Source organism: Bacillus rossius, chromosome 1, assembly GCF_032445375.1.
Source record: "Bacillus rossius redtenbacheri isolate Brsri chromosome 1, Brsri_v3, whole genome shotgun sequence".
Taxonomy (NCBI): domain Eukaryota; kingdom Metazoa; phylum Arthropoda; class Insecta; order Phasmatodea; family Bacillidae; genus Bacillus; species Bacillus rossius.
This window is the reverse complement of record NC_086330.1, coordinates 32,316,531-32,342,823: the sequence shown is the minus strand read 5'-3', so window position 1 is coordinate 32,342,823 and position 26,293 is coordinate 32,316,531. Positions and strand designations below refer to the sequence as shown.

The window sequence follows — 26,293 nt, the reverse complement described above, 5'->3', positions numbered from 1 at the left end:
ATATTATTTTAAAAAGATTTCCTATTCCATGGGAAAAATCTCCGACTGTACTGTGAATCCCCATTCTGTAGGAAATACTCATTCTATGGAGAATCCTCCTCCTGTGTGGAAATACCTTTTTTGTGGTTTAGTTCCAGTCAGACATGCAGATTTGCCAGACTTCAGTTCTTTGATGCATAACTTTCCTGGTTCAACATGAGTGGCAGAAAGTGGGATGTTGTATGGCTTTCATTTGAACATGCCGAAAACCAAAATAACTAATATAATAAAAAAAGCTGGTTTAAACAAAAAAAACCTGGTTTAAACAAAAAAAACCTGGTGCAAACAAAAAAAAAAACAGGTTGTTTGTTCTAAAAAAACTGGCTTTTTTTACAACCCTGGTTTTCATTGTATGTATATTAGTGTTGGCATTTTTCGAAATTTGCAATGCATAAGTCTAATTAATTTTTAAGTATTACATAGTAAAAGTCTGATTATGTTTTTGATGTTTTGACGAGAAGTAGATCTTGTTCGTGTTGAATGAAACTTATTTGAAACATTATAGTCCCCTTAAATGAGCATTATTCAGACTGATTAAAAGAATAATTGGAAGTTGGAAATCTGCATCAACGTGGGACTCTTTGTCTACTCCAGCCTTGTCATTTCCTGATTTTTTTTAGTGTTTTTTTTTTTTTTTTTAATTTACATGGTTTTGTTTTTTCTGAGAAGATGGGACACTTTATTGGAAATTCAGTTTACAGGTGGGGCCACGAGTGATGAGATCACCACTGTCCATTCCAAAGTGCTCCGGGTTCGATTCCCGGTTTTGTCAAACTGGGATTTTTCGTGGCAGAGAGCAGAGGTAGTTTTTCTCAAGGTACTACTTTCCTTTTCCACCACCTCTACATTCCTTCAATGCTTTGTTTGTATTGCGTTATCACTCACCGTGTGTAATTGCCTCCCCGAGATGTTGACGAGGCGTTAATTTCGAATTAGTACATTCCTTTTGTACGTGGTGAAGGTCGTATTTTCGAACCTTGCACCCTGGCATCACTAACATTTCTTGCACCGAGTCAGTATCTAATTGTTTCGTAGCCACTTGTAAATGTTGAGCCCGCGTGCACAGGCATGTCGACCAAACAGTGGTTTGGTTTGCCGGGCGCAGGCATCAGCAACCTGCCGATGGACGAGCTGTGCAAGGTGTGCATGGATGCACCCGTGGAGTGCGTGATGCTGGAGTGCGGCCACATGGCCACGTGCACGGACTGCGGCAAGCAGCTCAGCGAGTGCCCCATCTGCCGGCAGTACGTCGTGAGGATCGTGCGCACCTTCAGGGCCTGACTCGCTTCCCGCCAGGTGCTCGTGCGCCTCGTGTTCTCCTTGTGAGCACGAGTCACATCTGCTCATTTTCCTGGCCAGTTAACACAAGATTGCTGTCGGAAAATACAGGCAAGATAATGAAACAAGTTCTTGCAGTTCCTTCCTGGAGCAGGCTTTGTTGCATACTTACTGGAAAATAATGCCTGCAAAAGATGCATTTCAACTTACGAGACTCAATATCATTATGTACATACTTCCGTAAATAATTATTTAAAAGAAAATTTGTTTGGCTATGTGAATTTTTCTTAGTTGTTATATGTAAATAAACAGCATACACAATAATATAATTTACATTAACATCAAGGCATGGAAAGTCAGGGTTGCCACACAAAATCACAAATGGAATTCTCTAGGCCTGTGCGAACACCAGTTTTTCAATGCGAAGCGAAGTGCGAAGCGAATACTCACTATTCGTGCGAAGCCAAATCGAATAGTAAATAATTTTTTCTGCTGTAATTTTAAATATTGAATTTCGTTACTCTAAAAAAATTTTAACTGCACATATGTAGTTAAACAAGTGAACACAAAATGCAAGTTACATTTTAATTGGTAATTTTATTAAAATTAGTAATAGATTCAATATACATACTGACTATTCACAAATCCACATATTGCTACTTTAAGTAAAGGTAATACTGTATTGCTTTTGCTTATAAAAATTACTGAATGGAAATTACAGATTCTTAAGCAGCATTGAGTATAAGAATAATATAAGAAGCCAACATAATCCTCTAAAATGTTTTTCACTTCCAAACTAAACAATACAACTGAAAATTTCAATGTACTAATTTCTCATTGCAATTTATAGTGAAACACATGTACCTAACCTCATTACTTTTTGTATATTAGGAATAAAATTTAAGTAGCATAAATAAATAACACTCAAATGGAACAATAATAAATTCATTTGTAGCCTTGCAGTTGCAATTTAACAATTAAAAAAAATACATTACAAAAAATTATAGCAGTACATTACTCTGCTAATAGTTTTACATTGCCAAAATACACACGAGTATATATTTTTTAAGGACATTACACAGTTTTCTTATGCTTCAAATTATCATGTAAAAATACTAGCTGTTCCATATGTTCGGGCAAGAGACTTTCCCTACGGCTGCTGACCTCATTTCCTGCAGAAGAAAAAAGTCTCTCTGACGATACCTGAGTTGCAGCAATACCCAGGTATTTAACAGCAATCTGTGCTAGGTGAGGATATTTGTTTCTGCCTTCAATTTTCCACCAGTGAAGGGAATCGTCACCCCTGTTAAGACGTGGTTCTTTGAGGTATTTTCTCACTTCCTCCGATTCATCTATGTCCACTTGATGAGTAATAGAATCCAGGATACACCACAAACTTGATGCTGGACTTTGAGAGGATGTAGGTACATCTTGAAGTAACTTATTTTCTTTTGGCAATAGTCTGAGTGCAGAAATCAATGTAGCCTGTGCTTCTGTGTCAGAAATTAACACACCCTTGAACCTTGGATCTATTAGCATTGATATGCGATTCACTGACTCCATAATAAAATTTTGGAATCTGGATTTCAAAAATGTTATTAACGCTCTTGCAAATGTTACACCATCTTTCTTCTGGCGAATATGCAGCTCAAGGTTAGCCAACAAGCAGTGCAAAATTGGGATTACCATTGATGATGTAGCATATTTTTCCCCACTCATTTCATCTGTGGCCTCTGCAAGTGGTTTTAAAATCTCAACAATACCTTCTGCTTGCTTCCATTCTGACACAGAGAGCATTTCTGTACTGTTTGAATCTGCATGTTCGGCCACCATAGCAGGTCTTATCTGAATCAGCCGCTTCAGCATAGCAAACTCAGAATTCCAACGTGTGTCCACATTTTGGATAACCTTCAGTTTTTGTATGCTCATCTGTTCTTGAAGTTTGTGCAGTCGTTTCCTTGCAGAACTACCTACTGCATCGGTAATGACCAACAAAAGCTCTTGCTTTGGAAAGGAGTGTTTGTGTACCTGCACATTCCTTCTTTGCATCTTCAATGGCTAATTGAAGCAAATGGGCAAAACAATTTCGAGCATTTTCATGAAATAGTGAAGAACATGCTAATTTATAGTTTGCAGCATTGTCAGTGATGCAAAAAATTGGTATAGTGGCATTTTCAACAGAAATACCCCAGTCACATAAAACTGACTAAATGGTGTAGCAATGTTGACACTTGTGTGAGATTTCTGAACTACGATATTGCTCATGGCAAATGAAACCAGGAAAAATCGGGCCAGAGGTAGTGGCACGTCAGACTGATGTAACTGTCATTGGAACGAGAAGTCCAGCCATCTGATGTTAATGATGGAAGGTCTGCAACAAGCATTGACTGAAGTGCCTGTTTAGTTTCTTCGTAGAGGGCCGGGACATAATTTTCGGAAAATGTGGTCCGAGAAGGTACTTGGTAAGTTGGTGCTACATGCCGGTTCGCCATCAGTTCTTTGAAACCTTTACCTTCTACGAAATCGTATGGCAACAGCTCTGTTGCCAACATTTTTGTAATTTGTTTCGTGATGGACTGAGCTCTGGGGTCACTTGGTGGCATTTTTGTGGATTTCATTAATACTTGTGAAATGGTCGGCTGCTGCAAGCTTGTTTTAGTAGCTTGTCCGGGATTTGGTTTTACTGTTGAGGTCTCTTATAATACTGCATGACAGCTTAGCAATGGTGTATGTCCAAAAGCTTACATCAAGTCATGCACTCCCATTGCACAAATCTTTCAAAGATAATATAATGCTGCATATTTAGCCTGCAAGTGATTTTGCAATGTAGTGGTTGTACCTGGAACTGAACCACAACATAAAGGTACTTATATGTGTGGTGTGTGTGTTAACAAATAAATAATATATAGAGAAATTATTTTCTATAAATTTTGTTAATTATTATATATAGGTATTATAAATATAATTGTTATTAAAATAAAGGCATAGGTTGTTCATGGTAGATAGTTAAACTTTAAGACATTAATAATAAATATGGACTTGCATAATTCGCTGCCATTTTCACTAAGCAAATAAAAGAATACTCAAATTGAAATTAAAACAAACAATGTTGTAATGTTATTCCAATATTGGTTTAAAAATGCTCTTTACCATTAAAAGCCTACAGTCTGGATAGTCCATCGAGTCTCAAACCTTCACCCAGCTTCCCCACAAACTCAGCTTGTTTTATTTTAATACAGGCCTACACGTCCCTTTTCCTAACCTCTAAATTCATTCAAATTGTAAGTCAATAAATTGCCCATACATTATTTCTCCTTTTGGAATCATTGTATAATAAAGGCATTGGTTTGTAACTCCAGTCCATCTCGGCGAATTATATCCTATGTACACGCGTTTCAATTTCTCCTGACATTGTTTACAATAGGTTGGAGTAACTAAAATGGGACATTTAGCTTACAGTAATTAAAACTGTATATTTCCATCAAGTTTGAATTAATAAACTTTCGGTTTGGACAGTAAATGGGCATACATAGGTGGTACAATTTTTATTTCAAACAAATTTAGCATCGCAAAGTAATTTACCTCGTAGCGTTTTTAGTTTCACATTACAGGAGTTTCATTTCGGAACGTCGTCATTCCCTTTCGTGAAATAATGCCGTACTTCACTCTTTCTTGTTTTGGGCGTATTTTCTGATTTTAAATCAGACATAATCTCCGGTCCGCTAATTACCAGTATCTTTTCTTGGTTTTTATAAACTTAACAAGCGCAGACCTCTCTCACATTCTCAAAAACAAAAGTAAGTATGAGCAAGTGTTATTTACCGTTCAAAGAAACAAAGGAACAAAGAAACGATTGTGTCAAGAAGCAATATCAATTATTACAAAGTAAGGATCGATTGTCGACTCACGCACGCTATTAGTCGATACGTAGTGGTTCGGCTACGAATTATTCTAAACATGCGAATATTTAAAATGTATTCAAATTGAAGTGAATATTAAATTATGATTAGAATCGATTCACATGTGCGAAGCTTCGCACAGGCCTAGAATTCTCTGACTTTTCCAGGCTTTCCCTGATCCGATTATGTTTTTTTCTGACCCTTATTTTGCACTGTTACTCCTTAACATGCCTTAAATGTTTCCTGTAAAAATAATGTATCATTCTCGGTACAGTTGTAGACGTCTACCAGTTATTTTTCCACACCATATTCTTGGTGCAGGAATACTATTAAAAGTTTCAATACTGCCATTAAAAATCTTGAAGTAAATTGTAAATACACATCCATACAGATATTAGGCAGAAAATATTTTATTTATGGAGTAACTGTGAACAATATGTTTACCTTGAAGAGGGTAAAAAAATGGTCATGAATGAAAAGTAATAAGTACCTTGCTGACTGAAGATGTTTTGTTAATCAGTTTCCGAAAGCTACTAAAAACAATTCTGCTCATAACTAAGCTGTTTTAACCCCTTCCCCCTCCATCCCTCCCTGCCTCCCATGCCATCATTAATTTGTTGCAAAATTGTCTTCTTAGTTAAGTGTTTTATTTCAGCACCAGTATGCTGTCCATTGTTGTATTCATATTCGTGTGTAACAAATAGTTTATGTAAATATGAAAGAAAGTTAGTTAAGGGTAACTAGTGGCAAATATTTGTAAACTGAAGATTTTTGTAAGAATTGTCTTAAATATATGATAAATACTAGTCCTCACATTAATGTATAAAAAATTTAAAAGCAAAAAGCAAATAGTTAACGAATATACATCATAAAACATTTTCAAATTACTTTCATATTAGCTGTATGTTACAAAGATTTCGATGAAAGTTTTAATCATTCATGTGAGGCGCCCATGTTTGTGCCAAGTAGTTTTGAATTTACAGTCTTGGAAGTTTCACTCCAGTGTTCTGCAGCAGATAAATACTGAATATGTGTGTTTTTTAAAATGAAAATTAAGGGCTGTTGTGCATGGGTTTAAAACGTTGTAAAGATTTTATCCCCGTACTACTTCTTGGTGGACATCTTATCCTTTATTTTAATTCCTGACTCAACATTAATATCCTGTTAACCAGTTTTATTTTTGATGATATACAACTTTTCTTACAGTGTAGTGTGCAGTTAGTAAAATTGAATGTGCGACAATCTTGAGTACGACACATTGCCAGACGTTGTTTTAACTTTAAACTTTTGAAATATATTCTTCCAAGTCATATTCCCAACACCTTTTTCCTCTTCTTAGTGGCTATTTCTTGCAATAGAACACAGTTATGTATTTACAAAGTATATCTGCTGTTTGTATGGACCCTAATACTGGAGTTTTTATATCAAAACTGTAAACCAGCTCAACAAAAATTCACAACCTATTTCATTGCTTTGATGAGTGTGTATAGGTTTGAGTTGAACTAACCAATTTCAAGCACTTGAAACAGACATTTTCCAGACCCATGCATATTCTCCTGTACAGCAGCCAATGCTTAATTATTTGAGCAGTAAAAGGCTCAACAAACTCGAAACTTGTCCAAATGAACAAGGTCTGTGACAGGAAGGACTCGTATATTGATTGCAGTGAGCATGAACGTGTGTGTTTGCAGCTTCCAGATTAACTGGGCAAATCGTTCGTGTTCCGTAGTGCTGCGAAGTGGCGGGTGCACTTACAATTTCAGATGTGTTATTTTGTAAAATAAATGTTGCTGGTATGCGATTATGGTGACTGCACTTGCCTGACTTTAGTTGATGGAATCTTTTGAACATCAGGGTTGCTGGAAGTATAGAAACCCAGGGAAAGTCTGGAAAAATTAACATGGTAGGAAACACCGGGAAAAGTAGGAAAATCACAAAATAAAAGACTGTGGAATTTCTTGTTGTGAGAGAGCCTTTGCAGAGCAATGCTCACAACATCCATTTTCAGTGGTTTGTTTTGTAGATGAATGGTATAGGTTTTATCTTTTATTATTAAATTATTGGTTTATTTCAGTTGGCAAATTTCCTTTAAATAAAAGTTATATATTTAGTAGTTTTTTTGCAAGAAAGTAGGATGATTTATGATTTTAAATACTGGTACTACCCGATAATTTTTTTGTAGTTCTAAGTCTTCCAAAAATAACTGTACCAGTGTAAAGACTTGCAGAATTTCCCATTGCGACATAAACAAAGTAAGGTGTACGCCCAACTCGGTGTGAAAAGTCTGGAAAATAATTCCCTCTTAAGGTTTGCAAGACAAGTAAAATATTAGTAATTGTCAGGATTGAAAGATTGTAGCAACCGTGGTCGGGGGGGAATGATGTGAAAAGGTCCTTGAGGAAAGTCTGAATAGCTCGGTTGGAGTGTCTGCATTATGTAACACAGGCTGTAGCTCTTGGCTCAAATTGTGGCCTGGTCAGGGCTCACAGCTTGTGGAATAAAATATACTCCAGTGTTGTGGGAATAAATATGACTTTGCAGTAGTTATTCCTTATGTAATATGGTTATTAGGTTATTACATATAGTCATCTATTTAGGATACAGTACTTTATGAAAAGCACATTATTGAAAGCACATTCACATAATACAGGTTAATTCAAAATGATGGGAAAAACTTAAAAGTTCTAGTCAAATTTAACTTTGATGGAAAACAGTTTTCTATCAAATTCATGCATATAGTTGTGTTAATACATAATTAATAGGGATGTGCGAAAGTGACTTCATCCACACGAAATGAAAGTGAAAGAAAATTTATCAAGTTTCGCGAAAGTGAAACGAAAAATAATTTTTCTATGAGATAAATCTATTCTTAACGAAAGTTAAGCGAAATTTTTTAATTAACAAAGAAAAAAAGTGCCCCAAAATTTGCTCTTCAGTAATAAATTCTATTACATAAATCATTTTGGTGCCTTTTGATGTATCTAAAAATGAAAAGTTCATAAACTCATGTTTGATGACATGCTAGCAGGATACAATATAACCTCAAATGTCATTTGAAATTTTCTACAGATGACAAACCAATAAAATGCTTGTGTTACTCCAGTTTAAGGTTGAGATGCACTAAAGCTACATGAACTTGTTTCAGTTTTAAAATTAGGCTTTTCTAATTATCCTATCATCTGTTCTGTTTTGGCAAATCATGCCTTCAAGTTTCGACTACTCAAATTCATAAACAAACATTATGAAAATAAAAAAGTTATTAATTTTTTGCCCTGATCCAAACCAGTGCTTGAGTTTTACATACAGCCGACGACAATGTTTTAGTTTGGCCGTGCGTGAATAAAAGTAGGTACATTCTTTGTTTATGTGTATACGGTAAATACTAAATAGTGTACTAACAGTTCTGGAATGTATGTTTTACGAATATAGTACCTACACTACTGTTTGAAAGCAAATGAATCAGGTAATTTTTCAAATATTGCATGATTTTGTTTTGATACCTAGGCCTACTCTAATCACGTTTGAATTTTGTTTACTTTATCGGCCATGTTTGTTCACATTATGATTTTACAGTATTTTCATTAACGTGAGTGTTTTTCATCACCACGTAAATTAATCTTAATGGAAATCTTTTTTCTAATTAATGTCTTTATATGATTTCCATATGTTATTACGTTATTAGTAATAACTTATGCAAATCTTATAAAACCATTACATTTTTATTAAATTACGAGTTATTTTTCAACTAGAAAAAACGAACTTCGGTAAGCTATTGAACTTTAGTTTGGCTCGAAATATTTAGCTAAAAACGAACTTCGACAGATGAAATTCTTACCGAAATCGAAAATGAAAGTAGCAAAATTTCGGTTTCGGTATACCAAACATTCACACAACTCTAATAATTAATAATAAATATCTAATAGTAAATATTTTTAACGTAACTGTTCATGTAATGTTCATAATTAATAATAAACCATTAACATTTTGAACTAACCTGTATTTATACAGTTATGGGTGAAAATTAGTTTTTTATAATTTTATGTAACTATTTTTATAATCTTCTTAGTAAATGTGCAAGGTGTTTATTTAAATGCATTTATGTGAATCCTAGTTTTCCAATTCATACTATGATGATTTTAATAAGAGCAATTAGAAGGAAAAAAAAGGTTTTTGCACAATCACATTTTTGTACTTTTTAAATATTTTTTCCCCTTCATTTATGTAGATATTGGCTGTATCCGAATACTGGCCTAATGGATCCCTTAGCTAAGGGATCCACTAAAAGTGCATCGTAGTGGACGCGGCCATCTTTGTGTTGAATCCGAATTCTCGCAAGGGATGCCGATGCATCCCTTCACGCATCCACTAATTCGAGATTTCTAGGGATGCGACACTCGCATCCACTAACGCGTCCCTACATCCATTAGCTTCGGAATCGGGTTTTATTTTGTTTGTGTATAATATTACTTCAGATTTTCAGCATAAGATTTGTTTAAATTATTATAAGCGAAAGTGATAACTTAAACAGAGACAAATGAAGACGTTAATAAATATCATAAAAATACGAATTTAAACTTACAGTATAATTCAAAACTCATAAGTATTTTTAAAGTTTACAATTTATAAAATGTATTTTAATTGGATCGCTAACATGTATAACATACACGTTACATTATTTTTTAATTGGTAAGTATTTATTATTTACGTTTTGCTGAATATTCGTAGATATCCCTACACAAAATGGCTGCGTAAACATTAGTACGACTGACAGTCAACAGGTGGTGCTAGCAGTAAAAGTATTCGGATACTATCCATCCATTAGAAATGCGTCCTCTACATTGTGGCTGCATTTGCTAAGGGATGTAGGGATGTGTGTGCTAAGGACGCATCCCTATGTATTCGGATACAGCCAATGTCATTTAATTCTCTGCAGCATGTGGTAAATTATGTTTGCCTGGTACCTTGGAAAGTGCAAAATGTATGTGTGCAGTAAGTGACGGTATGTAAACATATTTTGTTGTAAGTCTATAGAGAATAAATTTTAAATCCTTGTAAACCTTCAATGCAAAAATTGTGTAAGAGTTGCTCATGTAGCCTATTGTTAGAGAGGGTGAAAAATAGCATTTATTCTGGTCATTTATAGCATTTAAATATTTACTTGTAGCATTTTTATAGCATTTATTACCAATATTATTGAATTTTATAAGTGCTTCACCAACCACAGGGATATAATTTTTTCTCGGTGTAGATGCTTGGGGTATGTCCCCAGAACCAGGAATGTACTTACAGCTGGATCATCAATTTTTCTAAGAGGGATATTAGCTTTGAGAAACATTTTCACAGTCTCTTCAATAAATTCCTCTCTCTCAATTTTTGTTTTTTTTTTGTTATGCAGTATGGTTGTTAATGTTGCAAAAATCTGCACAAACTACATTTTGTTGACAAACAGCGTAAAAACCAACGGTAAAAACAAAGCAAAGGTGTACTGCACCGCATAGATAAGCTGCACCGTATGTGTACTGTAGCAAATGGCGCTACGGAAATACATCGATAATCCTCAATCGATATATCGAACGACGTAGTACCGTTGCCTACAAGATTCAACGACACTACTCGTACGCAGTAACTTCGATAATTTCATAGAGAGAATATAGCGCGGCCATATTTTATTTCTCTCCTATTGTTTGTAAAGTTGTTGACAATGCCGAAAAAAGTGTTGGCAGCAATTCTTTGGCAACATGGTGGCGTGGTTTGTTTCTAGAGTAAATATTAGGGTTTGATTACATCCCTCCCTCTCTTTTCTATGATTACATCTACGTGAAAAATTAACATTTAAAATGTCAAATTTTCCATGAAAAATTATTGTAAGATGTATTTGTTATGTTAGTTTTGCCCGTCAAAGTGTTTACGAGACGTTTTTAGTGTCAATTCGCAGGAATATAGGATTTTCGCATTTAATCGCAAGTAATTAACGAGTCGCATTAATTCACGGCTATATCATTTTTACGATTTTTCACCCTCTCTACCTATTGTCCATTATGTTGTGTTGAAGTTATGTTTGCAAATCTCTTACATGAAAAAAAAAAATAAAGGAATCTAACATGGCATAATTGCAAATATGTGAACATACTATTGCAATTTGACAACACACAGCACCGGAATATGAAGTGTAATGTTTACAAGAAATATTGACATTGTTTATTAATAAAATTATAATGTTAACAGCCAGGCTTAGTGCTGTTAAAATGATACGACATCCATAAACAAATAAAGATAAATTATAAAATTTAACAAAAGAGCTGCAGTATTGTGCCTACATCTTAACAGTCTTCGTAAGGTGCTTAATATAAAGTTTTATTTTGTACTTTTGGCAGAGAAATGAAATATAGTTTAGAATTTAGCAGTAATATGTTTACAGTAAGGGTTCTAATGGTAGAGGGCAGTGTTTTGTTGTTTGAGAAAATGTTTAGGAACAAAAAATCGTGTTTCAACAAAAGCTAGTAGGGGTCTTTGAGTATTCTAAAATATTCTATATTTTATATTAAATTTGAAATTTGATTTTAATTAAAAAAAACTTTTTTTTGGTGAATACATAATGCTAGTATGTGTGTGACAAGTGCACCGTCCAATACAGTATAGCATACAGCTGAGTGAAGCCGGCAGTAAGGTATCCTGGCTTTCATCATCATGCTTGTTAAAAGCTTCAAAACTGTAATTTTTTTGTTGTTCAGGTGCTTACAAGTTGGTTCATACCATTTGCTTGTTCCTGCTTTGTTGTATATTTTGTTAAATGTGTAAGAAACAGTGTTATAGTTTAATGTGTGTATGGTCTAGATTTCACTAGGCAGTGAATCTGTTTAACGATCTCAAGAGGCCTAAACTTTTGACACGGCTTTAATACATGTTTTAAATTTCATGCTCTAAAAATGTTAATATGCTTAGATGGGTTTCAATTTGGTTTTATCAGGTGAATGTGTTTTTTACTGTATATGTGTGTGTGCTAATGAGTGTGTATGTACATACACGTTTATTTATGCTCTCCAATCCTATCAGTGTATGGCATTGCACAGCCGAAGTGTATGTCATACGTTTAATTGATTCAGTTGCTTCTCACTGTTGAATTTGTTTCGGAGACCAAACCACTTGAGGATGCTACCTATTTCAACTACCCTTACAGCTTATCTTCACAAGAAATAACACAATACGTAGAAGAAAAGCAATATGCTTTTAAATTTTTTCAACTGCTTGCTGCTTTAAAAGAAGCCTTGTAAATTACTCGTATTGATGAAAATGTACCAGAAAAACTATTGTAAGTACTGTTTAAATTTAATATGGTTTCAACAGCCAGACTTGCAGTAGTGCATTTCAAAACTCTTGTAACGTCTTGCCTCTCGTAATAGTATAACGTACTCATATCAGCAAGGTCCCACTGAGTAGCGTTAGCATGGCCAAGAGCACAAGCGGATAGCTTGCACACAGCCGCAGACAGAACCCCACATGCGGGCAGGCTAGTTGTCGCAAGTTGCACCATGGTGCTTGCTAAAAAATATTTTTAGCTTGATTTTTAATACGTTGAATGTTTCATTAAAGATGGAGCCATCATTCAATTAGGAACACACATGGTTGTTTCTGTGTCAGCTTTGTTTGAACCAGAATATCATTTTATTTTTTCACTACTGAAATTTTAAAAGTTTTAAAATGTTAAAAGTGTTTTTAATCATCATCCAGTCGAGGTAAGCCGTATGCAAGACAAGGATATTAATTGATTCTAAGATTTGCTGTTTTAAAGATAAATGCCAATATTTGTGCATTTTATTGAATAACTTGTAAGCCCCAGAAGCTGAGTGCTTGATCATTATAGGCAGAAGTTTTCTTCTTCCTCTTGCATTGTCCACTTCCATCCTGCATCATTACCTTAGTTTTAATAAAATAATGGCTAAACCTTTTAAATTGTTAAATTGATTACATATCTGTATCTCAAAGGTATAAGATACAAGGTCTAGGCTCCATGAACTGATATATATTCACTTTGATGAACATACGTGGACATACCAAGCATATTAATGTGCCAAGTGAAACTTCATGATAGCATAACTATCTTGGAACCATAAGAAATAATAGCAACCTAAAAAATACTTGAGAAAATTAGAACCACCACCTTGACTATCGTTAGTTTCATCATGTCTCCATAGTTGAGTGGTAAAGTGCAAGATACTTTGGCGCAAACATACAGGTACGGTACTAAGTTCAAAACCCCGGAAGAGGAGAATTTTTTTGTAAAACATATTATACCAGAACATCTTGGAATACCACCCTAAATGCCTATCAGTATTTGTGGAAGTAGTGTATGTTCTTGAAGGGGGATTGTACCAACTGACCTTGTAACTCCTGCCTGTTGTTTGTCACCTCTGCCTCTTCAGAGCCACTTCCATCAGGTGACGGTATGTGTGAGCGTACATGTGTTGAGAATGGCTGAACCTTGCATGAGGTGAATGTTAACTTGTTAACATGCTATGTGCCTGCTACTCTTCGAACACTTAAGATGGGACAGGCTGGCCTACACAATGACATGGTGCTGCCATCTTGAATCACAATGTGTGTGAATAACTGTGCTCTTATTTGTGTGTAGTTTGAAACATGCATGATGCACCTCATTTTCAGAGCTCAAAAAGTTGTAAGAAACAAATATTAAAGTACTATGGTCTCATTTGTTAAAAAAAAATTATTCCTTTGCCAGAAATCTAGAAAATCTGAAAGGAAATGGTATCTATGTAGTGTTAGTAGGTGATTATGTATTTTATTTTCATTAATGCCTTATTTTTTTTGAGTAATTATTGATACAATTGTACATATTCTGTCAAGCTGATACACATCAGATCTTAATATAACTTTTTGTTAAAGATAAATTACGTAGCAGTAAGTATTCAGTTAAACAGGATTTTAAGCCAAAATAATATAAGTTGTTGCCCATGTACGTGTTATTACAGTTTCATATTTAATTAAAGTGAATTGCTTACTTTGTATTTTTGTTAGTGGAGTGTGTATGATAGACTTTGTATATAAGAGTAATGGGAGAACAAGTTATTTTTGTTATAATTAAGAAATGTGATACAGTTGAATGTTTTAGGTACTACATAATGGTTCGGTGCTGAAACTATTGTTTTAAAAGTCCCCTTAGATAATATTAGGTCATCAATAATTTACAATAAAATTCTTTTTTTGGCATTTCCATGTAGTAATTTTTTTTTTGCTTCCTATCTACTTTATTACTGTATCCCAATGATCTCTCTCATAGTATTATTTGGACATTTTCAAATAAAAAATAAATTTGTTCACTGTAGGTAATGAATACACTAAAAATTTTGATGTAAACTTATGTTAGATTTTGTGTTAACTACTTAACAAAGTAAACTATGATTTAAGTTAATTAATTTTTAGAGCCGTAGTTATTTCACAGATTTATTTCACTCCATGTCAGACTCGACTTGCTTTCAACAGTATAGGGAAAAGGATTGGAAGTCACAAAATTGCTAAACTAGGACAAAGTCTACACCTGTGTCTTGGAAGTAAAAGTCAACAGTAAACCATTTTTATGTTATCACGTCTTTTTTTTTTTAAATGTCACTATTTTTTAATCACCATTAGAAAAAAAATTAAAAAGTCTGAACTTGACTATACTCTTTTTCCCTGGCAGTATCAAATATATCATCAAGCTTATTGCATCCGTTGATCCTTTTGGTATCCACTTCTCTTTGTTACAACTGGCCCAGGGTCATTGAGTGCATGTCAAAATCACTGGACTCCAATTGACGTGACAAAAATGTGTATGTGCTTAAACTTCACTTTGCTAACCAACGAATCTGCGAAATAACTATCGCTCAATTAGTTCAAGGAAAAATTATCAGTACTAAAAAAAGCAATTTCCTACTACAAAAATAAATAAAAAAGAATTGACCAGGGATAATAAGTTTGCAAGAAAGGGTTAACAGAAAAAAAAAAAAAACCTGTTATACTTTGTATAAAATTCAACAATTCAGGCCATATTAAAAAAAAAATTCCTATTAAATATCAGTATAGCCAAATTCAGAACAGTTGAAACATTATAAAGAATTTTTTTTTATATCACTTTACATAGTAGTTATTAGTCACCTCCATATATTTTTTATATTCACAAAGTAAATTATTTGGAGTGCTTTTGCAAAGTCTACTTTTTAAATAAATGTACTTTCCATGAATAGGTTTTGTTTTTATGGATTGCTTTACTTTTTTTTTTTTTTTTTTTTTTTTCATAATAGTAGCACCCATGGTCTCACTCCTAATTTTCAAACTTGATTTTAGAATAAAATGTGCAATGCTTAAATGATAAAAATGGTAAATTTGTTATTTTTCTTTTGTACCACTTCCTTATGCTGTGAATTTTTTATTAATATTTTTATCCTTGAATGTCAAACATGCTAAATAAGGTAAGCTGTGATACTTTTTATGGTCCTTTATTTACACTTTCCCGCTTTTTAACCCTTTCACTGCTACAGACGAATATATTCGTACGTAAATTGTGTCCTGTGTGTGCTAAGGACGAATATATCCGTCCTATCTAAATAGCATTGCCTGTGCGAAGGACGACTATATTCGTCTCGCAACTTTCACTTTCACTGCTACAGACATATAAGTACGTCTATAAACCAACACTATCTAGTGGCTGTTTCTGTAACTTATGTCGTGTTTATCGATCTTCGTGGACTGCATTTGAGGTTTCAGATTATAGATACTGTAACTGTTTTCTTTCCCGACAGAGTGTGTACGTGTCGCATCGCGTGTGCATGCTCGAGAGAACTGTAGTCGATCGTGTTGGGTTTGTACTTTATAACTCGGACAGTTATTTTTTTGTTCAAACATAGATAGCACTTACATCACTACCTAGTATTTTTCGAGCTCGGGAAATATTTTCACACCTTATTGTGTATACCTTGTTTGGTCGCAGAAATGATGAAACTCGCGCTGTTTTGAATTGTTCACGAGTAAACTGAAGGCCCACTAGTTATTCAAAGTTGTTTGTTACCAGTTGATCATGTTTTTGTTTCTTTGAAGAGGATCGTATTTTTACTATTCTGTACAAAACGGTGACACGGAAAAATGTACCAATAACCCAATTTCAGCTTGCTCTCATAAGAGAAATTCTCGAAAAACATTCAAAAGGGAGCAAAACTGTTCAAAGTGGCAGGCGATCAAACAAAGAACATCCAACCAGACTAGTCGAAAGACATTTCCCAACAGTATTAGAGATGACGTCTGAGGAAAATCCAACAAGGAAATGTATAGTATGCACAAAGAACAAGAAACGTAAGGAAACTCGGTACTGCTGCAAGACCTGTGATGCTTCACTATGTATTGTGCCTTGATTTGAGATATACCAAACTAAAGCAAAATTTTTAAGATTTATGGTTTATTTTATGTACACATGTCCCTATATAATAGATAACATAAGAAAATAAAATAATATTAAAATAAAAAAATAAAAATAAAAAAATTGAAAATTAAAAAATTTAAATAAATTAAAAAAAAATGTAATTGAAAATAATAAAATTCCAAAATAAAATGTTAACTTTGCCAATGCGATCAATCAGAAGGATCTCAATTTTATGATTTCATAAAAAATTAGTTCAGCACAGAGGGTGCAACACCATAGTGAGCTCCTACCCTCGTCAATAGCAGTGAAAGGGTTAAACATTTTTACTTTTTGACCCCATGAAAAGTGGAAATAAGTTTTACTGTAAATAATGTGCGTAGCCATGTTCCACTTTATAAAATAACCAACTAAAACTGTGAAACGATCAAACACACTAATGATTGCCAGTCTGTAAATTTACAAAATACAGTAATTAGTATGATTTTGTGTTAGTGCTACAGACATATAATTTTAATTTTTTTATTTTTGAGAATCTGGTTGTGCTTCAATATAGTCTCACTTTAATTTTAGTTACTTGATTTAAACTGAATTATGTGAAAGTTTTTCAAGGGTGGTAAGTTAAAATTTTTTAATGATCTATGTTATTGTAATAAATATTCTCAAATTCGATTTTTAAAAAAATCGGAAGTCGTGATTTTTTTTTGAAATTCAATTCGAACTGAAAAATCACAATTCGCAGATGTCTAGTATTTTGGTGACGTGGAAGTCATCAAAATAGAGACAATGAGACAGCTGAAGAATCTCGAAACGGTTCCAACGAGCCTTCCAGCAGTGGAAAGGGAGATGGCGCAAAGTAGTGTGTCTCAGGAGGAGTATTTTTAAGGGGACAATATTGAATTACATGATTTAATGCAAAATATTATTTTTCTTTTATCGCTTTCATATAATAAATATGTAATGTATAATAAAACCACACAAACCAAGTCATGATAACAGAAGAATATTTGACAGATTTTCTTCAAATTTTCAACTAACACAAGTTTTTCAAGGTTCCTCAAAAAGAGGTTATAACAGAGAGGTGGTCGTAACAAGAGGGTTTTAATGTATGTTAATCATGGAAACTCGTAAAATCCGAGTACGTAAAATTGAGGATCTACTGCACTAATAAATTTGCCAACTTGGCGTACAGCTTTATTGACTGTGTAATGTCACATCTAGTCGTTCAAACAAGACGACAAGCTCACAGTGCACAGTGTGGGGAAACATGTCGACGGCTACAGCTCGCACCGGCACGAAAGGCAGTCCCTGGAACGTTTTGGAACTGCTGCGAGCGAGATCAACAAAGTTCTTGAAAGCTGCCTTCGGATCACATGACATGAAGACCAACTTCTTCAACTTCTCGGCCCGTCGCAGTTGAATCAGTGCTTTCTGGTCTGCAAAAAAGAGGTTCTCTGGATGAAACTCTGCCCCTTAGAAGTTGCGATACACATTTAAGTACAATTCCAACACAAAACTCCTAACCTTCAAGGAGAAACATTTTCTCTAAAATTTAATAACCCTTAAAATAAATATATGAACTTAAATAAAAAAAGTTTGAATAAAAACATTTAATGTGATACAACTGGGATGCATATTTCTAAGAATAGTTATTTTTAAATCCTGGAAAATTAACACACTGAAATACAGAAAAGTCTCATTTATCGAACCTTCGCTTATCCAACGTCCCACTGTGAGGAAAAAAAAAAGCATTTAACTGCAAAAAGAACTTAAAGTCTGTGCATAAACGTAGTCTGTGTATTGTTGCTACTGACTCTACCACAGGTAGTTAATTATGCAAACTTTTTTTGACGTGACTTCTAATAAATCGATGAACGCCGGCTGCACGCACAAAAAAGTGTCCCACTACGGATGTGTCCTATTTGCTCATTGTACGCATGCGTGGCATCTCTCTTCCACTCGATTGGAACGACCATCGATTAGACTTTTCAATAATATTTTCGTCGTTTGAATTATTAATATTATGTAATTTAACGATTGTCCACCGATTTTCAGCACAATCGGTACAGTTGACGTCGACCCAGGTGCCTACCTAGCTCCCTACAGGCCGTTATGACGAGGCAACGCCTCTCCTGCCAGTTAGGCATAATGATATACCAGTGTGTGTTGTTTTTTTTTTCAGCGGACTGTAATCTTTTATATTTTTGAAGGGTATTGTTGTGTTTGTACACCGGGCGACTGAGGTCCCGCCCTGCCTGCGAAACGTCATGTGCTCCGTGGGAGACGTCGAGGGGAGGGAGAGACGCGCCGGGAGGGGAAGCGCCGCGCTCAGTCGAGTCAGTCGCGAGGGAGACACGGTCGCGAGTAGTCGCACAGTCGCTGGGCAGACGGCCCCGAGGAGTAGTCGCGGAGCAGTCGCTGGGCAGACGGCCCCGAGGAGTAGTCGCGGAGCAGTCGCTGGGCAGACGGCCCCGAGGAGTAGTCGCTGGGCAGGCGGCCCCGAGGAGTAGTCGCGGAGCAGTCGCTGGGCAGGCGGCCCCGAGGAGTAGTCGCGGAGCAGTCGCTGGGCAGGCGGCCCCGAGGAGTAGTCGCGGAGCAGTCGCTGGGCAGGCGGCCCCGAGGAGTAGTCGCGGAGCAGTCGCTGGGCAGGCGGCCCCGAGGAGTAGTCGCGGAGCAGTCGCTGGGCAGGCGGCCCCGAGGAGTAGTCGCGGAGCAGTCGCTGGGCAGGCGGCCCCGAGGAGTAGTCGCGGAGCAGTCGCTGGGCAGGCGGCCCCGAGGAGTAGTCGCGGAGCAGTCGCTGGGCAGGCGGCCCCGAGGAGTAGTCGCGGAGCAGTCGCTGGGCAGGCGGCCCCGAGGAGTAGTCGCGGAGCAGTCGCTGGGCAGGCGGCCCCGAGGAGTAGTCGCGGAGCAGTCGCTGGGCAGGCGGCCCCGAGGAGTAGTCGCGGAGCAGTCGCTGGGCAGGCGGCCCCGAGGAGTAGTCGCGGAGCAGTCGCTGGGCAGGCGGCCCCGAGGAGTAGTCGCGGAGCAGTCGCTGGGCAGGCGGCCCCGAGGAGTAGTCGCGGAGCAGTCGCTGGGCAGGCGGCCCCGAGGAGTAGTCGCGGAGCAGTCGCTGGGCAGGCGGCCCCGAGGAGTAGTCGCGGAGCAGTCGCTGGGCAGGCGGCCCCGAGGAGTAGTCGCGGAGCAGTCGCTGGGCAGGCGGCCCCGAGGAGTAGTCGCGGAGTAGTCGCTGGGCAGGCGGCCCCGAGGAGTAGTCGCGGAGCAGTCGCTGGGCAGGCGGCCCCGAGGAGTAGTCGCGGAGCAGTCGCTGGGCAGGCGGCCCCGAGGAGTAGTCGCGGAGCAGTCGCTGGGCAGGCGGCCCCGAGGAGTAGTCGCGGAGTAGTCGCTGGGCAGACGGCCCCGAGGAGTAGTCGCGGAGCAGTCGCTGGGCAGGCGGCCCCGAGGAGTAGTCGCGGAGTAGTCGCTGGGCAGGCGGCCCCGAGGAGTAGTCGCGGAGCAGTCGCTGGGCAGGCGGCCCCGAGGAGTAGTCGCGGAGTAGTCGCTGGGCAGGCGGCCCCGAGGAGTAGTCGCGGAGCAGTCGCTGGGCAGGCGGCCCCGAGGAGTAGTCGCGGAGCAGTCGCTGGGCAGGCGGCCCCGAGGAGTAGTCGCGGAGTAGTCGCTGGGCAGGCGGCCCCGAGGAGTAGTCGCGGAGCAGTCGCTGGGCAGACGGCCCCGAGGAGTAGTCGCGGAGCAGTCGCTGGGCAGGCGGCCCCGAGGAGTAGTCGCGGAGTAGTCGCTGGGCAGGCGGCCCCGAGTAGTCGCGGAGTAGTCGCTGGGCAGGCGGCCCCGAGGAGTAGTCGCGGAGCAGTCGCTGGGCAGGCGGCCCCGAGGAGTAGTCGCGGAGCAGTCGCTGGGCAGGCGGCCCCGAGGAGTAGTCGCGGAGCAGTCGCTGGGCAGGCGGCCCCGAGGAGTAGTCGCGGAGTAGTCGCTGGGCAGGCGGCCCCGAGGAGTAGTCGCGGAGTAGTCGCTGGGCAGGCGGCCCCGAGGAGTAGTCGCGGAGCAGTCGCTGGGCAGACGGCCCCGAGGAGTAGTCGCGGAGTAGTCGCTGGGCAGGCGGCCCCGAGGAGTAGTCGCGGAGCAGTCGCTGGGCAGGCGGCCCCGAGGAGTAGTCGCGGAGCAGTCGCTGGGCAGGCGGCCCCGAGGAGTAGTCGCGGAGTAGTCGCTGGGCAGGCGGCCCCGAGGAGTAGTCGCGGAGTAGTCGCTGGGCAGGCGGCCCCGAGGAGTAGTCGCGGAGCAGTCGCTGGGCAGACGGCCCCGAGGAGTAGTCGCGGAGTAGTCGCTGGGCAGGCGGCCCCGAGGAGTAGTCGCGGAGCAGTCGCTGGGCAGGCGGCCCCGAGGAGTAGTCGCGGAGCAGTCGCTGGGCAGGCGGCCCCGAGGAGTAGTCGCGGAGCAGTCGCTGGGCAGGCGGCCCCGAGGAGTAGTCGCGGAGTAGTCGCTGGGCAGGCGGCCCCGAGGAGTAGTCGCGGAGCAGTCGCTGGGCAGGCGGCCCCGAGGAGTAGTCGCGGAGAGTCGCGTGAATCGCGGGAGATTCTCGTGGCGCGGTTGCCTAACAAGCGGTCACGATTGAGACGCGGGAGAAGGCTTGCAACCTACTGAGACTTAAAACCTATCCTGAACATCGGGAAGTTAATAGTTATCGTGTCAGTGCCAGCGTCGCACGGACTTTCGGTGCGGTACGGAACGGCGTGGCACAGCCCACGGAGCCGGGCTTCACCCCAGACGGACGCAGGCAGGAACGGGGCCAGCCCCAAGTATTCCGTGTTAGTGGGCTAATAAATCATGAGTCGATCGTTGAATTTGGTATTAGTCATTTCGGGCACCAGGTTGACGTTCCCCGGAGGCCACGAGGCCTGAACCCCCTCTACCACGAGCAGCCGGGCAGCTGCACTTTTCCTGGGGAAAAACCTGGGCGACGACAAGTGGCGCTCAACTTGTGTGGCTACGAACTTTACACAGGGCAACGAACAGTAGTGAGTAATTTCAGTGACGTGCAGAGTCGTAGGACGGGCCGTGAAAGTACGCAGGGAAGCAAGAGGCACGGGGAGCGGAAGCAGGCGCGCCAGTGCGGCGCGACAGCGGGCGAAAGCACGTCGCGTCTCACGCCGGGATCAGATCGCGCGGCGAGATAGCGAGCTGCGGACGATAGCACGTCGCGTCTCAAGCAGGGATCAGATCGCGCGGCGAGATAGCGAGCTGCGAGGGAAGTGTCGCAAGGCGGTGTTGAGTGTCGGCGCGTATTCGCTTACAAAGCTTATCGCGCGAGCGATAATGGACGGGCCTGCCGGTTCAGCCGGGTCGGAGGGACGCAGTGGCGGCATGGACTCCGACGCAACAAAGATGGAAGGGGGAGATAGGTGCGCGTGGTGCGGGCTAGTTTTTACCGCGAAACTGGGCGGCGTAAAAACGGAGGACAGTGAAGTGTGCACCTGTCCGTGGAACAAGACAGGGAATCCGGGAGTGACGCGGGAGAGTGACGGACAGAATCACGGACATTCACCTATAGTGATGCGAGTGACAGAGGTCGCCGTCGTGTTGCCGGAGTTTTCGGGAGAATTACACGAATGTCCGCGGGCCTTCCTAGCCGCATGCCGGGACAGATTGGCGAGTGTGCCGAGGGACAGTTGGGTGCCCAAGGTCAGCGGGCAGCTACGGGGCCGTGCACGAACCTGGTGGACGGACACCGGCGATTACCTCACAGGATGGGAGGAGTTTGTGCGGACATTCGAGAGGCGCTTCAACGGGCCACAGGCGCGGGCCAGCTGTCATCGGCAGCTGTACTGCACGACGCAGGCGGACAGTGAAAGCGTCGAGGCATTTGTGCACATGAAAATGCGACTCTATCGCCGTTTGGACACTGGGAGGCCGACGAGCGAGATCCTCCCACTCATCTGCGAGCAGCTGTCACCGGACTTGAGACCATTCATGCGGGGCGCGACCGATTTGGAGCTGTCCGAGTTTGTCGAGCGGGCAAGGGAGGTGGAAGGCGACTTGCGTACCAACCGAGAGGAGAGGACGCCGTTGCGCCCGAGGCGCGAGACTCGTGTTCAGGGACAGGTGGCGCCAGGGGACGCTATGGCCTTGGTGCCCTATGGGGCCCAGCCTCCCCCACGTCACTCAAGACCGCAACTCGAGGCTAGACCGGAACAAGCAGCCAGGCGGGACGGGCGGTATGCGGACAGAAGGGCGAGTGGCAGCAGGCCACCGCGGTGTCAATATTGCACCTCTGAGCAATACCACTGGCACGTGGACTGTCCGACACGGGAACAAGTGTGGCGGAAGATGGAGGCCGAGGGACGCCGGCCGGGAAACTTCCAGTAGGGGGCAGCGATTTAGTCGGCCACTGTCCCCAACGCACCCGCCCGACGATCACGAATCAGTCACTGTCGGCGGACAGAGAGAGGGGTCGCCGACAGGAATCTTCAGCCAGATTCACGGGGAACAGGACGAACGGGCAAACGTCATCAGAGGTCGCGACGTCATCCGCAGCACATCAGGGTGTACCAACACAGCTGGCACCACCAGACGTCAGCGGCGGGCCGATACCAGCAGTCGCCGGCATCACGTCATCGGCCGGCGCGGCCGAACCCACCCGGCCGCCAGTCGCCCCGGCAGCCCCCACAGCGAACTGGGCCGCACCTGTCTGCCTGGGACGGCTGGGGGAAGACGAGGCTGCTCTGCTCCGAGTCCCGGTGCTCCTGAACGGGCACCCTGTCCATGCTCTGGTGGACACGGCAGCGAGCCACTTGTACGTCGCTGCCCACCTGGTGCCGGAGGGGGAACTGGAGCAGTACGAGGGGACCGTCCTACTGGCCACCGAGGGGACCAGCGCGCCCAGGTAACCATCGGCATACGTGACCAGTCTAGTCAGACGAGCGCCCTGGTCGTCCAAGGACTCCGAGATGACCTGATCCTGGGCCTACCCTGGTTGGTCCAGGAGGACGCCACCATCGACATCAGACAAGGTAGGCTGCACGTGGGTCGACGGGGCCGTCGCACGGTGTACGGCGTGGGTCGAGCAGTTCCCGCCCCGCCAGCCAACCTAGTCCGACTGGCGGACATTGCCAATGACGTGCCCCCTGAGTACGTCACCCTGTTCGAGGACATGTTGTCACAGCACCCCCAAGTCTTCGCAGCCACGGACATGCTAAGGCGCACGACAATGGCAGAACATTCTATACCTACCAGGCCCCACCAACCTATTTTTGTAAAGCCCCGCGGTTTTGGACCAGTCGAGCGGGGAGCCATACAGAAACAGATTACAGAAATGCTCAGGGACGGGGTGATCGAGCCGAGCGAGTCCCCATACAATAGTCAAGTGGTTATGGCAAGCAAGAAGGATGGGTCTCTTCGTTTTTGTGTGAACTTTAAGCCAGTGAACTCAGTAACAATCCCTGCACCCCCACCCCTCATAAACATTGCAGATTCCCTAGCGGGATTGGGGGACGCCACTATTTTCACATCACTAGACTTAAAGAGCGGGTACTGGCAGGTCCCTGTCAAACCCGAGGACCGCCCCAAAACAGCCTTTACCGCCCCGGATGGTCGCCGATTCCAGTTCTGCGCCATGCCGTTCGGGCTGATGGACGCCCCCACGACGTTTCAGACCATGATGGTCCGCGTCCTGGATGGGTTCGTGGGCGAATTCGTCACGGCCTACCTGGACGACGTGATCGTCTGGTCCAGATCGTGGGAGGACCATGCACGACATCTTGCTTTGGTCCTCGAACGGTTGGCCAGGCACGGCCTCACCTGCGCACCACATAAGTGTCACATCGGGGCGGCGGAGCTCGAATACCTGGGGCATATGGTGGATGCTGCGGGTTGCCGACCTCTACCGAAGCACTTAGACCTCATAGAAACTAAGTCAGCACCACGCACGAGGAAGGAGTTGCAGCGCTTAATGGGCCTCTTAAATTGGCTACGCTCCTTCGTTCCGGATTTCGCGACGGTGACTGCTCCTATCACCGACTTGCTCTCGCCCAAGACAAAGTACAGGTGGACAGCCGAGGCAGACTGCGCCCTGGAGGCCGTCAAGCGCCTGTTCCGGAGAAGTCATGTCCTCGCCCGTATGGCACCAGGGGAGCCCCTGTACCTGCAGACGGATGCCAGCAAGGTGGGTATGGGGGCGGTGCTATACCAGGTCGGCCCCGACGGCGAGCGGAGAGTGTTGGAGTATGCCAGCTCCAAATTCGGGCCGGCCGCGAGGAACTATGACGTAAATGAGCAGGAATGCTTGGCGGTAGTGTGGGCGGTTAGTCGCTACCGGCACTACCTTGAGGGCAAAGAGTTCACTCTTAGGACAGACAGTCAATGCCTCAAATGGCTAAACACGATGCAGGGCCGCAAGTCTAAATTTACCAGGTGGGCCATGACGCTATAGAACTATGCCTTCCAAGTCGAGCATGTGCCGGGGAAAGCGAACCAGCTCGCGGACGAGCTTTCCCGGCACCCTGACCCGGCAAACGTCTACGAGGACGGAGGATCCTGGGAGGACCTGCTTCCTCCACAGGGTCACTCCTCAGCTATAGGGGAGTCATCCGGGCGTGCCGCCCTGTACGCTGTGACTCACCAGCCCCAGAGACTCGGTCGCGAGTCTGTAGACACACTAGCCGACCTCATCAATGCTGTCCAGCAGGTACAGCTGGGAGACGCCGCCGCCAGGGCCGCTGTCGAGGCGTGTGGCGCCCAGGTGACACCGTACCAGAGGGTGGTAGACGGGGTCCTGCAGAGTAGGGCACCTGGGGATATGGAGTCATGGCGAATTTACGCCCCGGAGGGAGCCCGATCCGCCATCCTCGCCTACTTCCATGACCACCGGCTCGCGGGTCACCCCGGCGCAGAGCAGACGGCGGAGGCGCTGCGCACCACGTCTCACTGGCCGGGGGTGGCCCGGGACGTCCGGGAGTATGTGAGGAATTGTCTCCGCTGTCAACACTGCAAGGCGAGGAGGACAGATGGTGAGGAGCAGCAGCGACCGAGGCGGCCCCAACACCCCTTCCACACCATAGCGCTAGACATCATGGGTCCTTATCCTCGGAGCAGCAAGGGAAGGAGGTTCCTCGTGGTAGTCACAGACTTGTTCACCAGGTGGGTGGAGGCCTACCCTGTCTCCAACGTCCGTTCGGGTACACTAATCGCCCTGTTGGACGGGGAGGTTTTTCCCCGGTTTGGATACCCGGCAGTAGTTTTGAGTGATAATGGATGCCAGTTCACGGGTGCCAGATGGAAGCAGGCATGTCGAAGATGGGGGGTGGACCATCATACTACCCCCACATACCACCCAAGGGCCAACCCAACCGAGAGACGGAACCAGGAAATTAAGGCGCAGCTCCGTCTCCGGTTGGGCGAGGACCACAGCAAGTGGGACTTGCATATTCCGGCTCTCCTGTACAGTCTGAGACGAAGGACGAATGCGGTTACGGGGTACACACCGGCAGAACTAGTCCAGGGGCAGAACTTGGCGCTGCCAGGCGAGTGCCGCGTGGCGGCGGCCGCTACAGCAGGGGAGTGGGGCGAGTCGCTGCGGGCAGAGCTGTCGGAGAAACGGGAGCAGGCAAGGCAACATCAGGAAACCTACCTCCGCAAGCACACGCCACAGACGGATAGGCCACCGCCCGTGCTAGCGCCGGGGGAGCAG

At 42.9% G+C, this 26,293-nt stretch overlaps 2 protein-coding genes across 5 annotated transcripts in view; one reads left to right on the top strand and one right to left on the bottom strand.

Annotated features, from left to right (window-relative positions):
• Positions 1-14,441, top strand: part of LOC134534023 (E3 ubiquitin-protein ligase rififylin-like) — a 33,428-nt gene extending 18,987 nt beyond the window's left edge. Inside the window, exon 6 of one of the 2 annotated variants that reach the window (XM_063371963.1) lies at positions 1,145-14,441. In XM_063371963.1, the coding sequence (XP_063228033.1) occupies positions 1,145-1,320 (176 nt within the window). In that variant the 3' untranslated portion in view covers positions 1,321-14,441. Of the gene's footprint in view, positions 1-1,105 lie in introns of both variants that reach the window. The other variant, XM_063371953.1, reaches the window with a different exon arrangement.
• A 3,347-nt stretch (positions 14,442-17,788) lies between these two features.
• LOC134534004 (tRNA (uracil-5-)-methyltransferase homolog A-like) overlaps positions 17,789-26,293 on the bottom strand; it is a 42,355-nt gene continuing 33,850 nt past the window's right edge. For all 3 annotated transcript variants that reach the window (XM_063371902.1, XM_063371904.1, XM_063371896.1), the window contains exon 10: positions 17,789-18,056. In XM_063371902.1, coding sequence (XP_063227972.1) covers positions 17,815-18,056 — 242 coding nt within the window. In that variant the 3' untranslated portion in view covers positions 17,789-17,814. The remainder of the gene's footprint in view (positions 18,057-26,293) is intronic.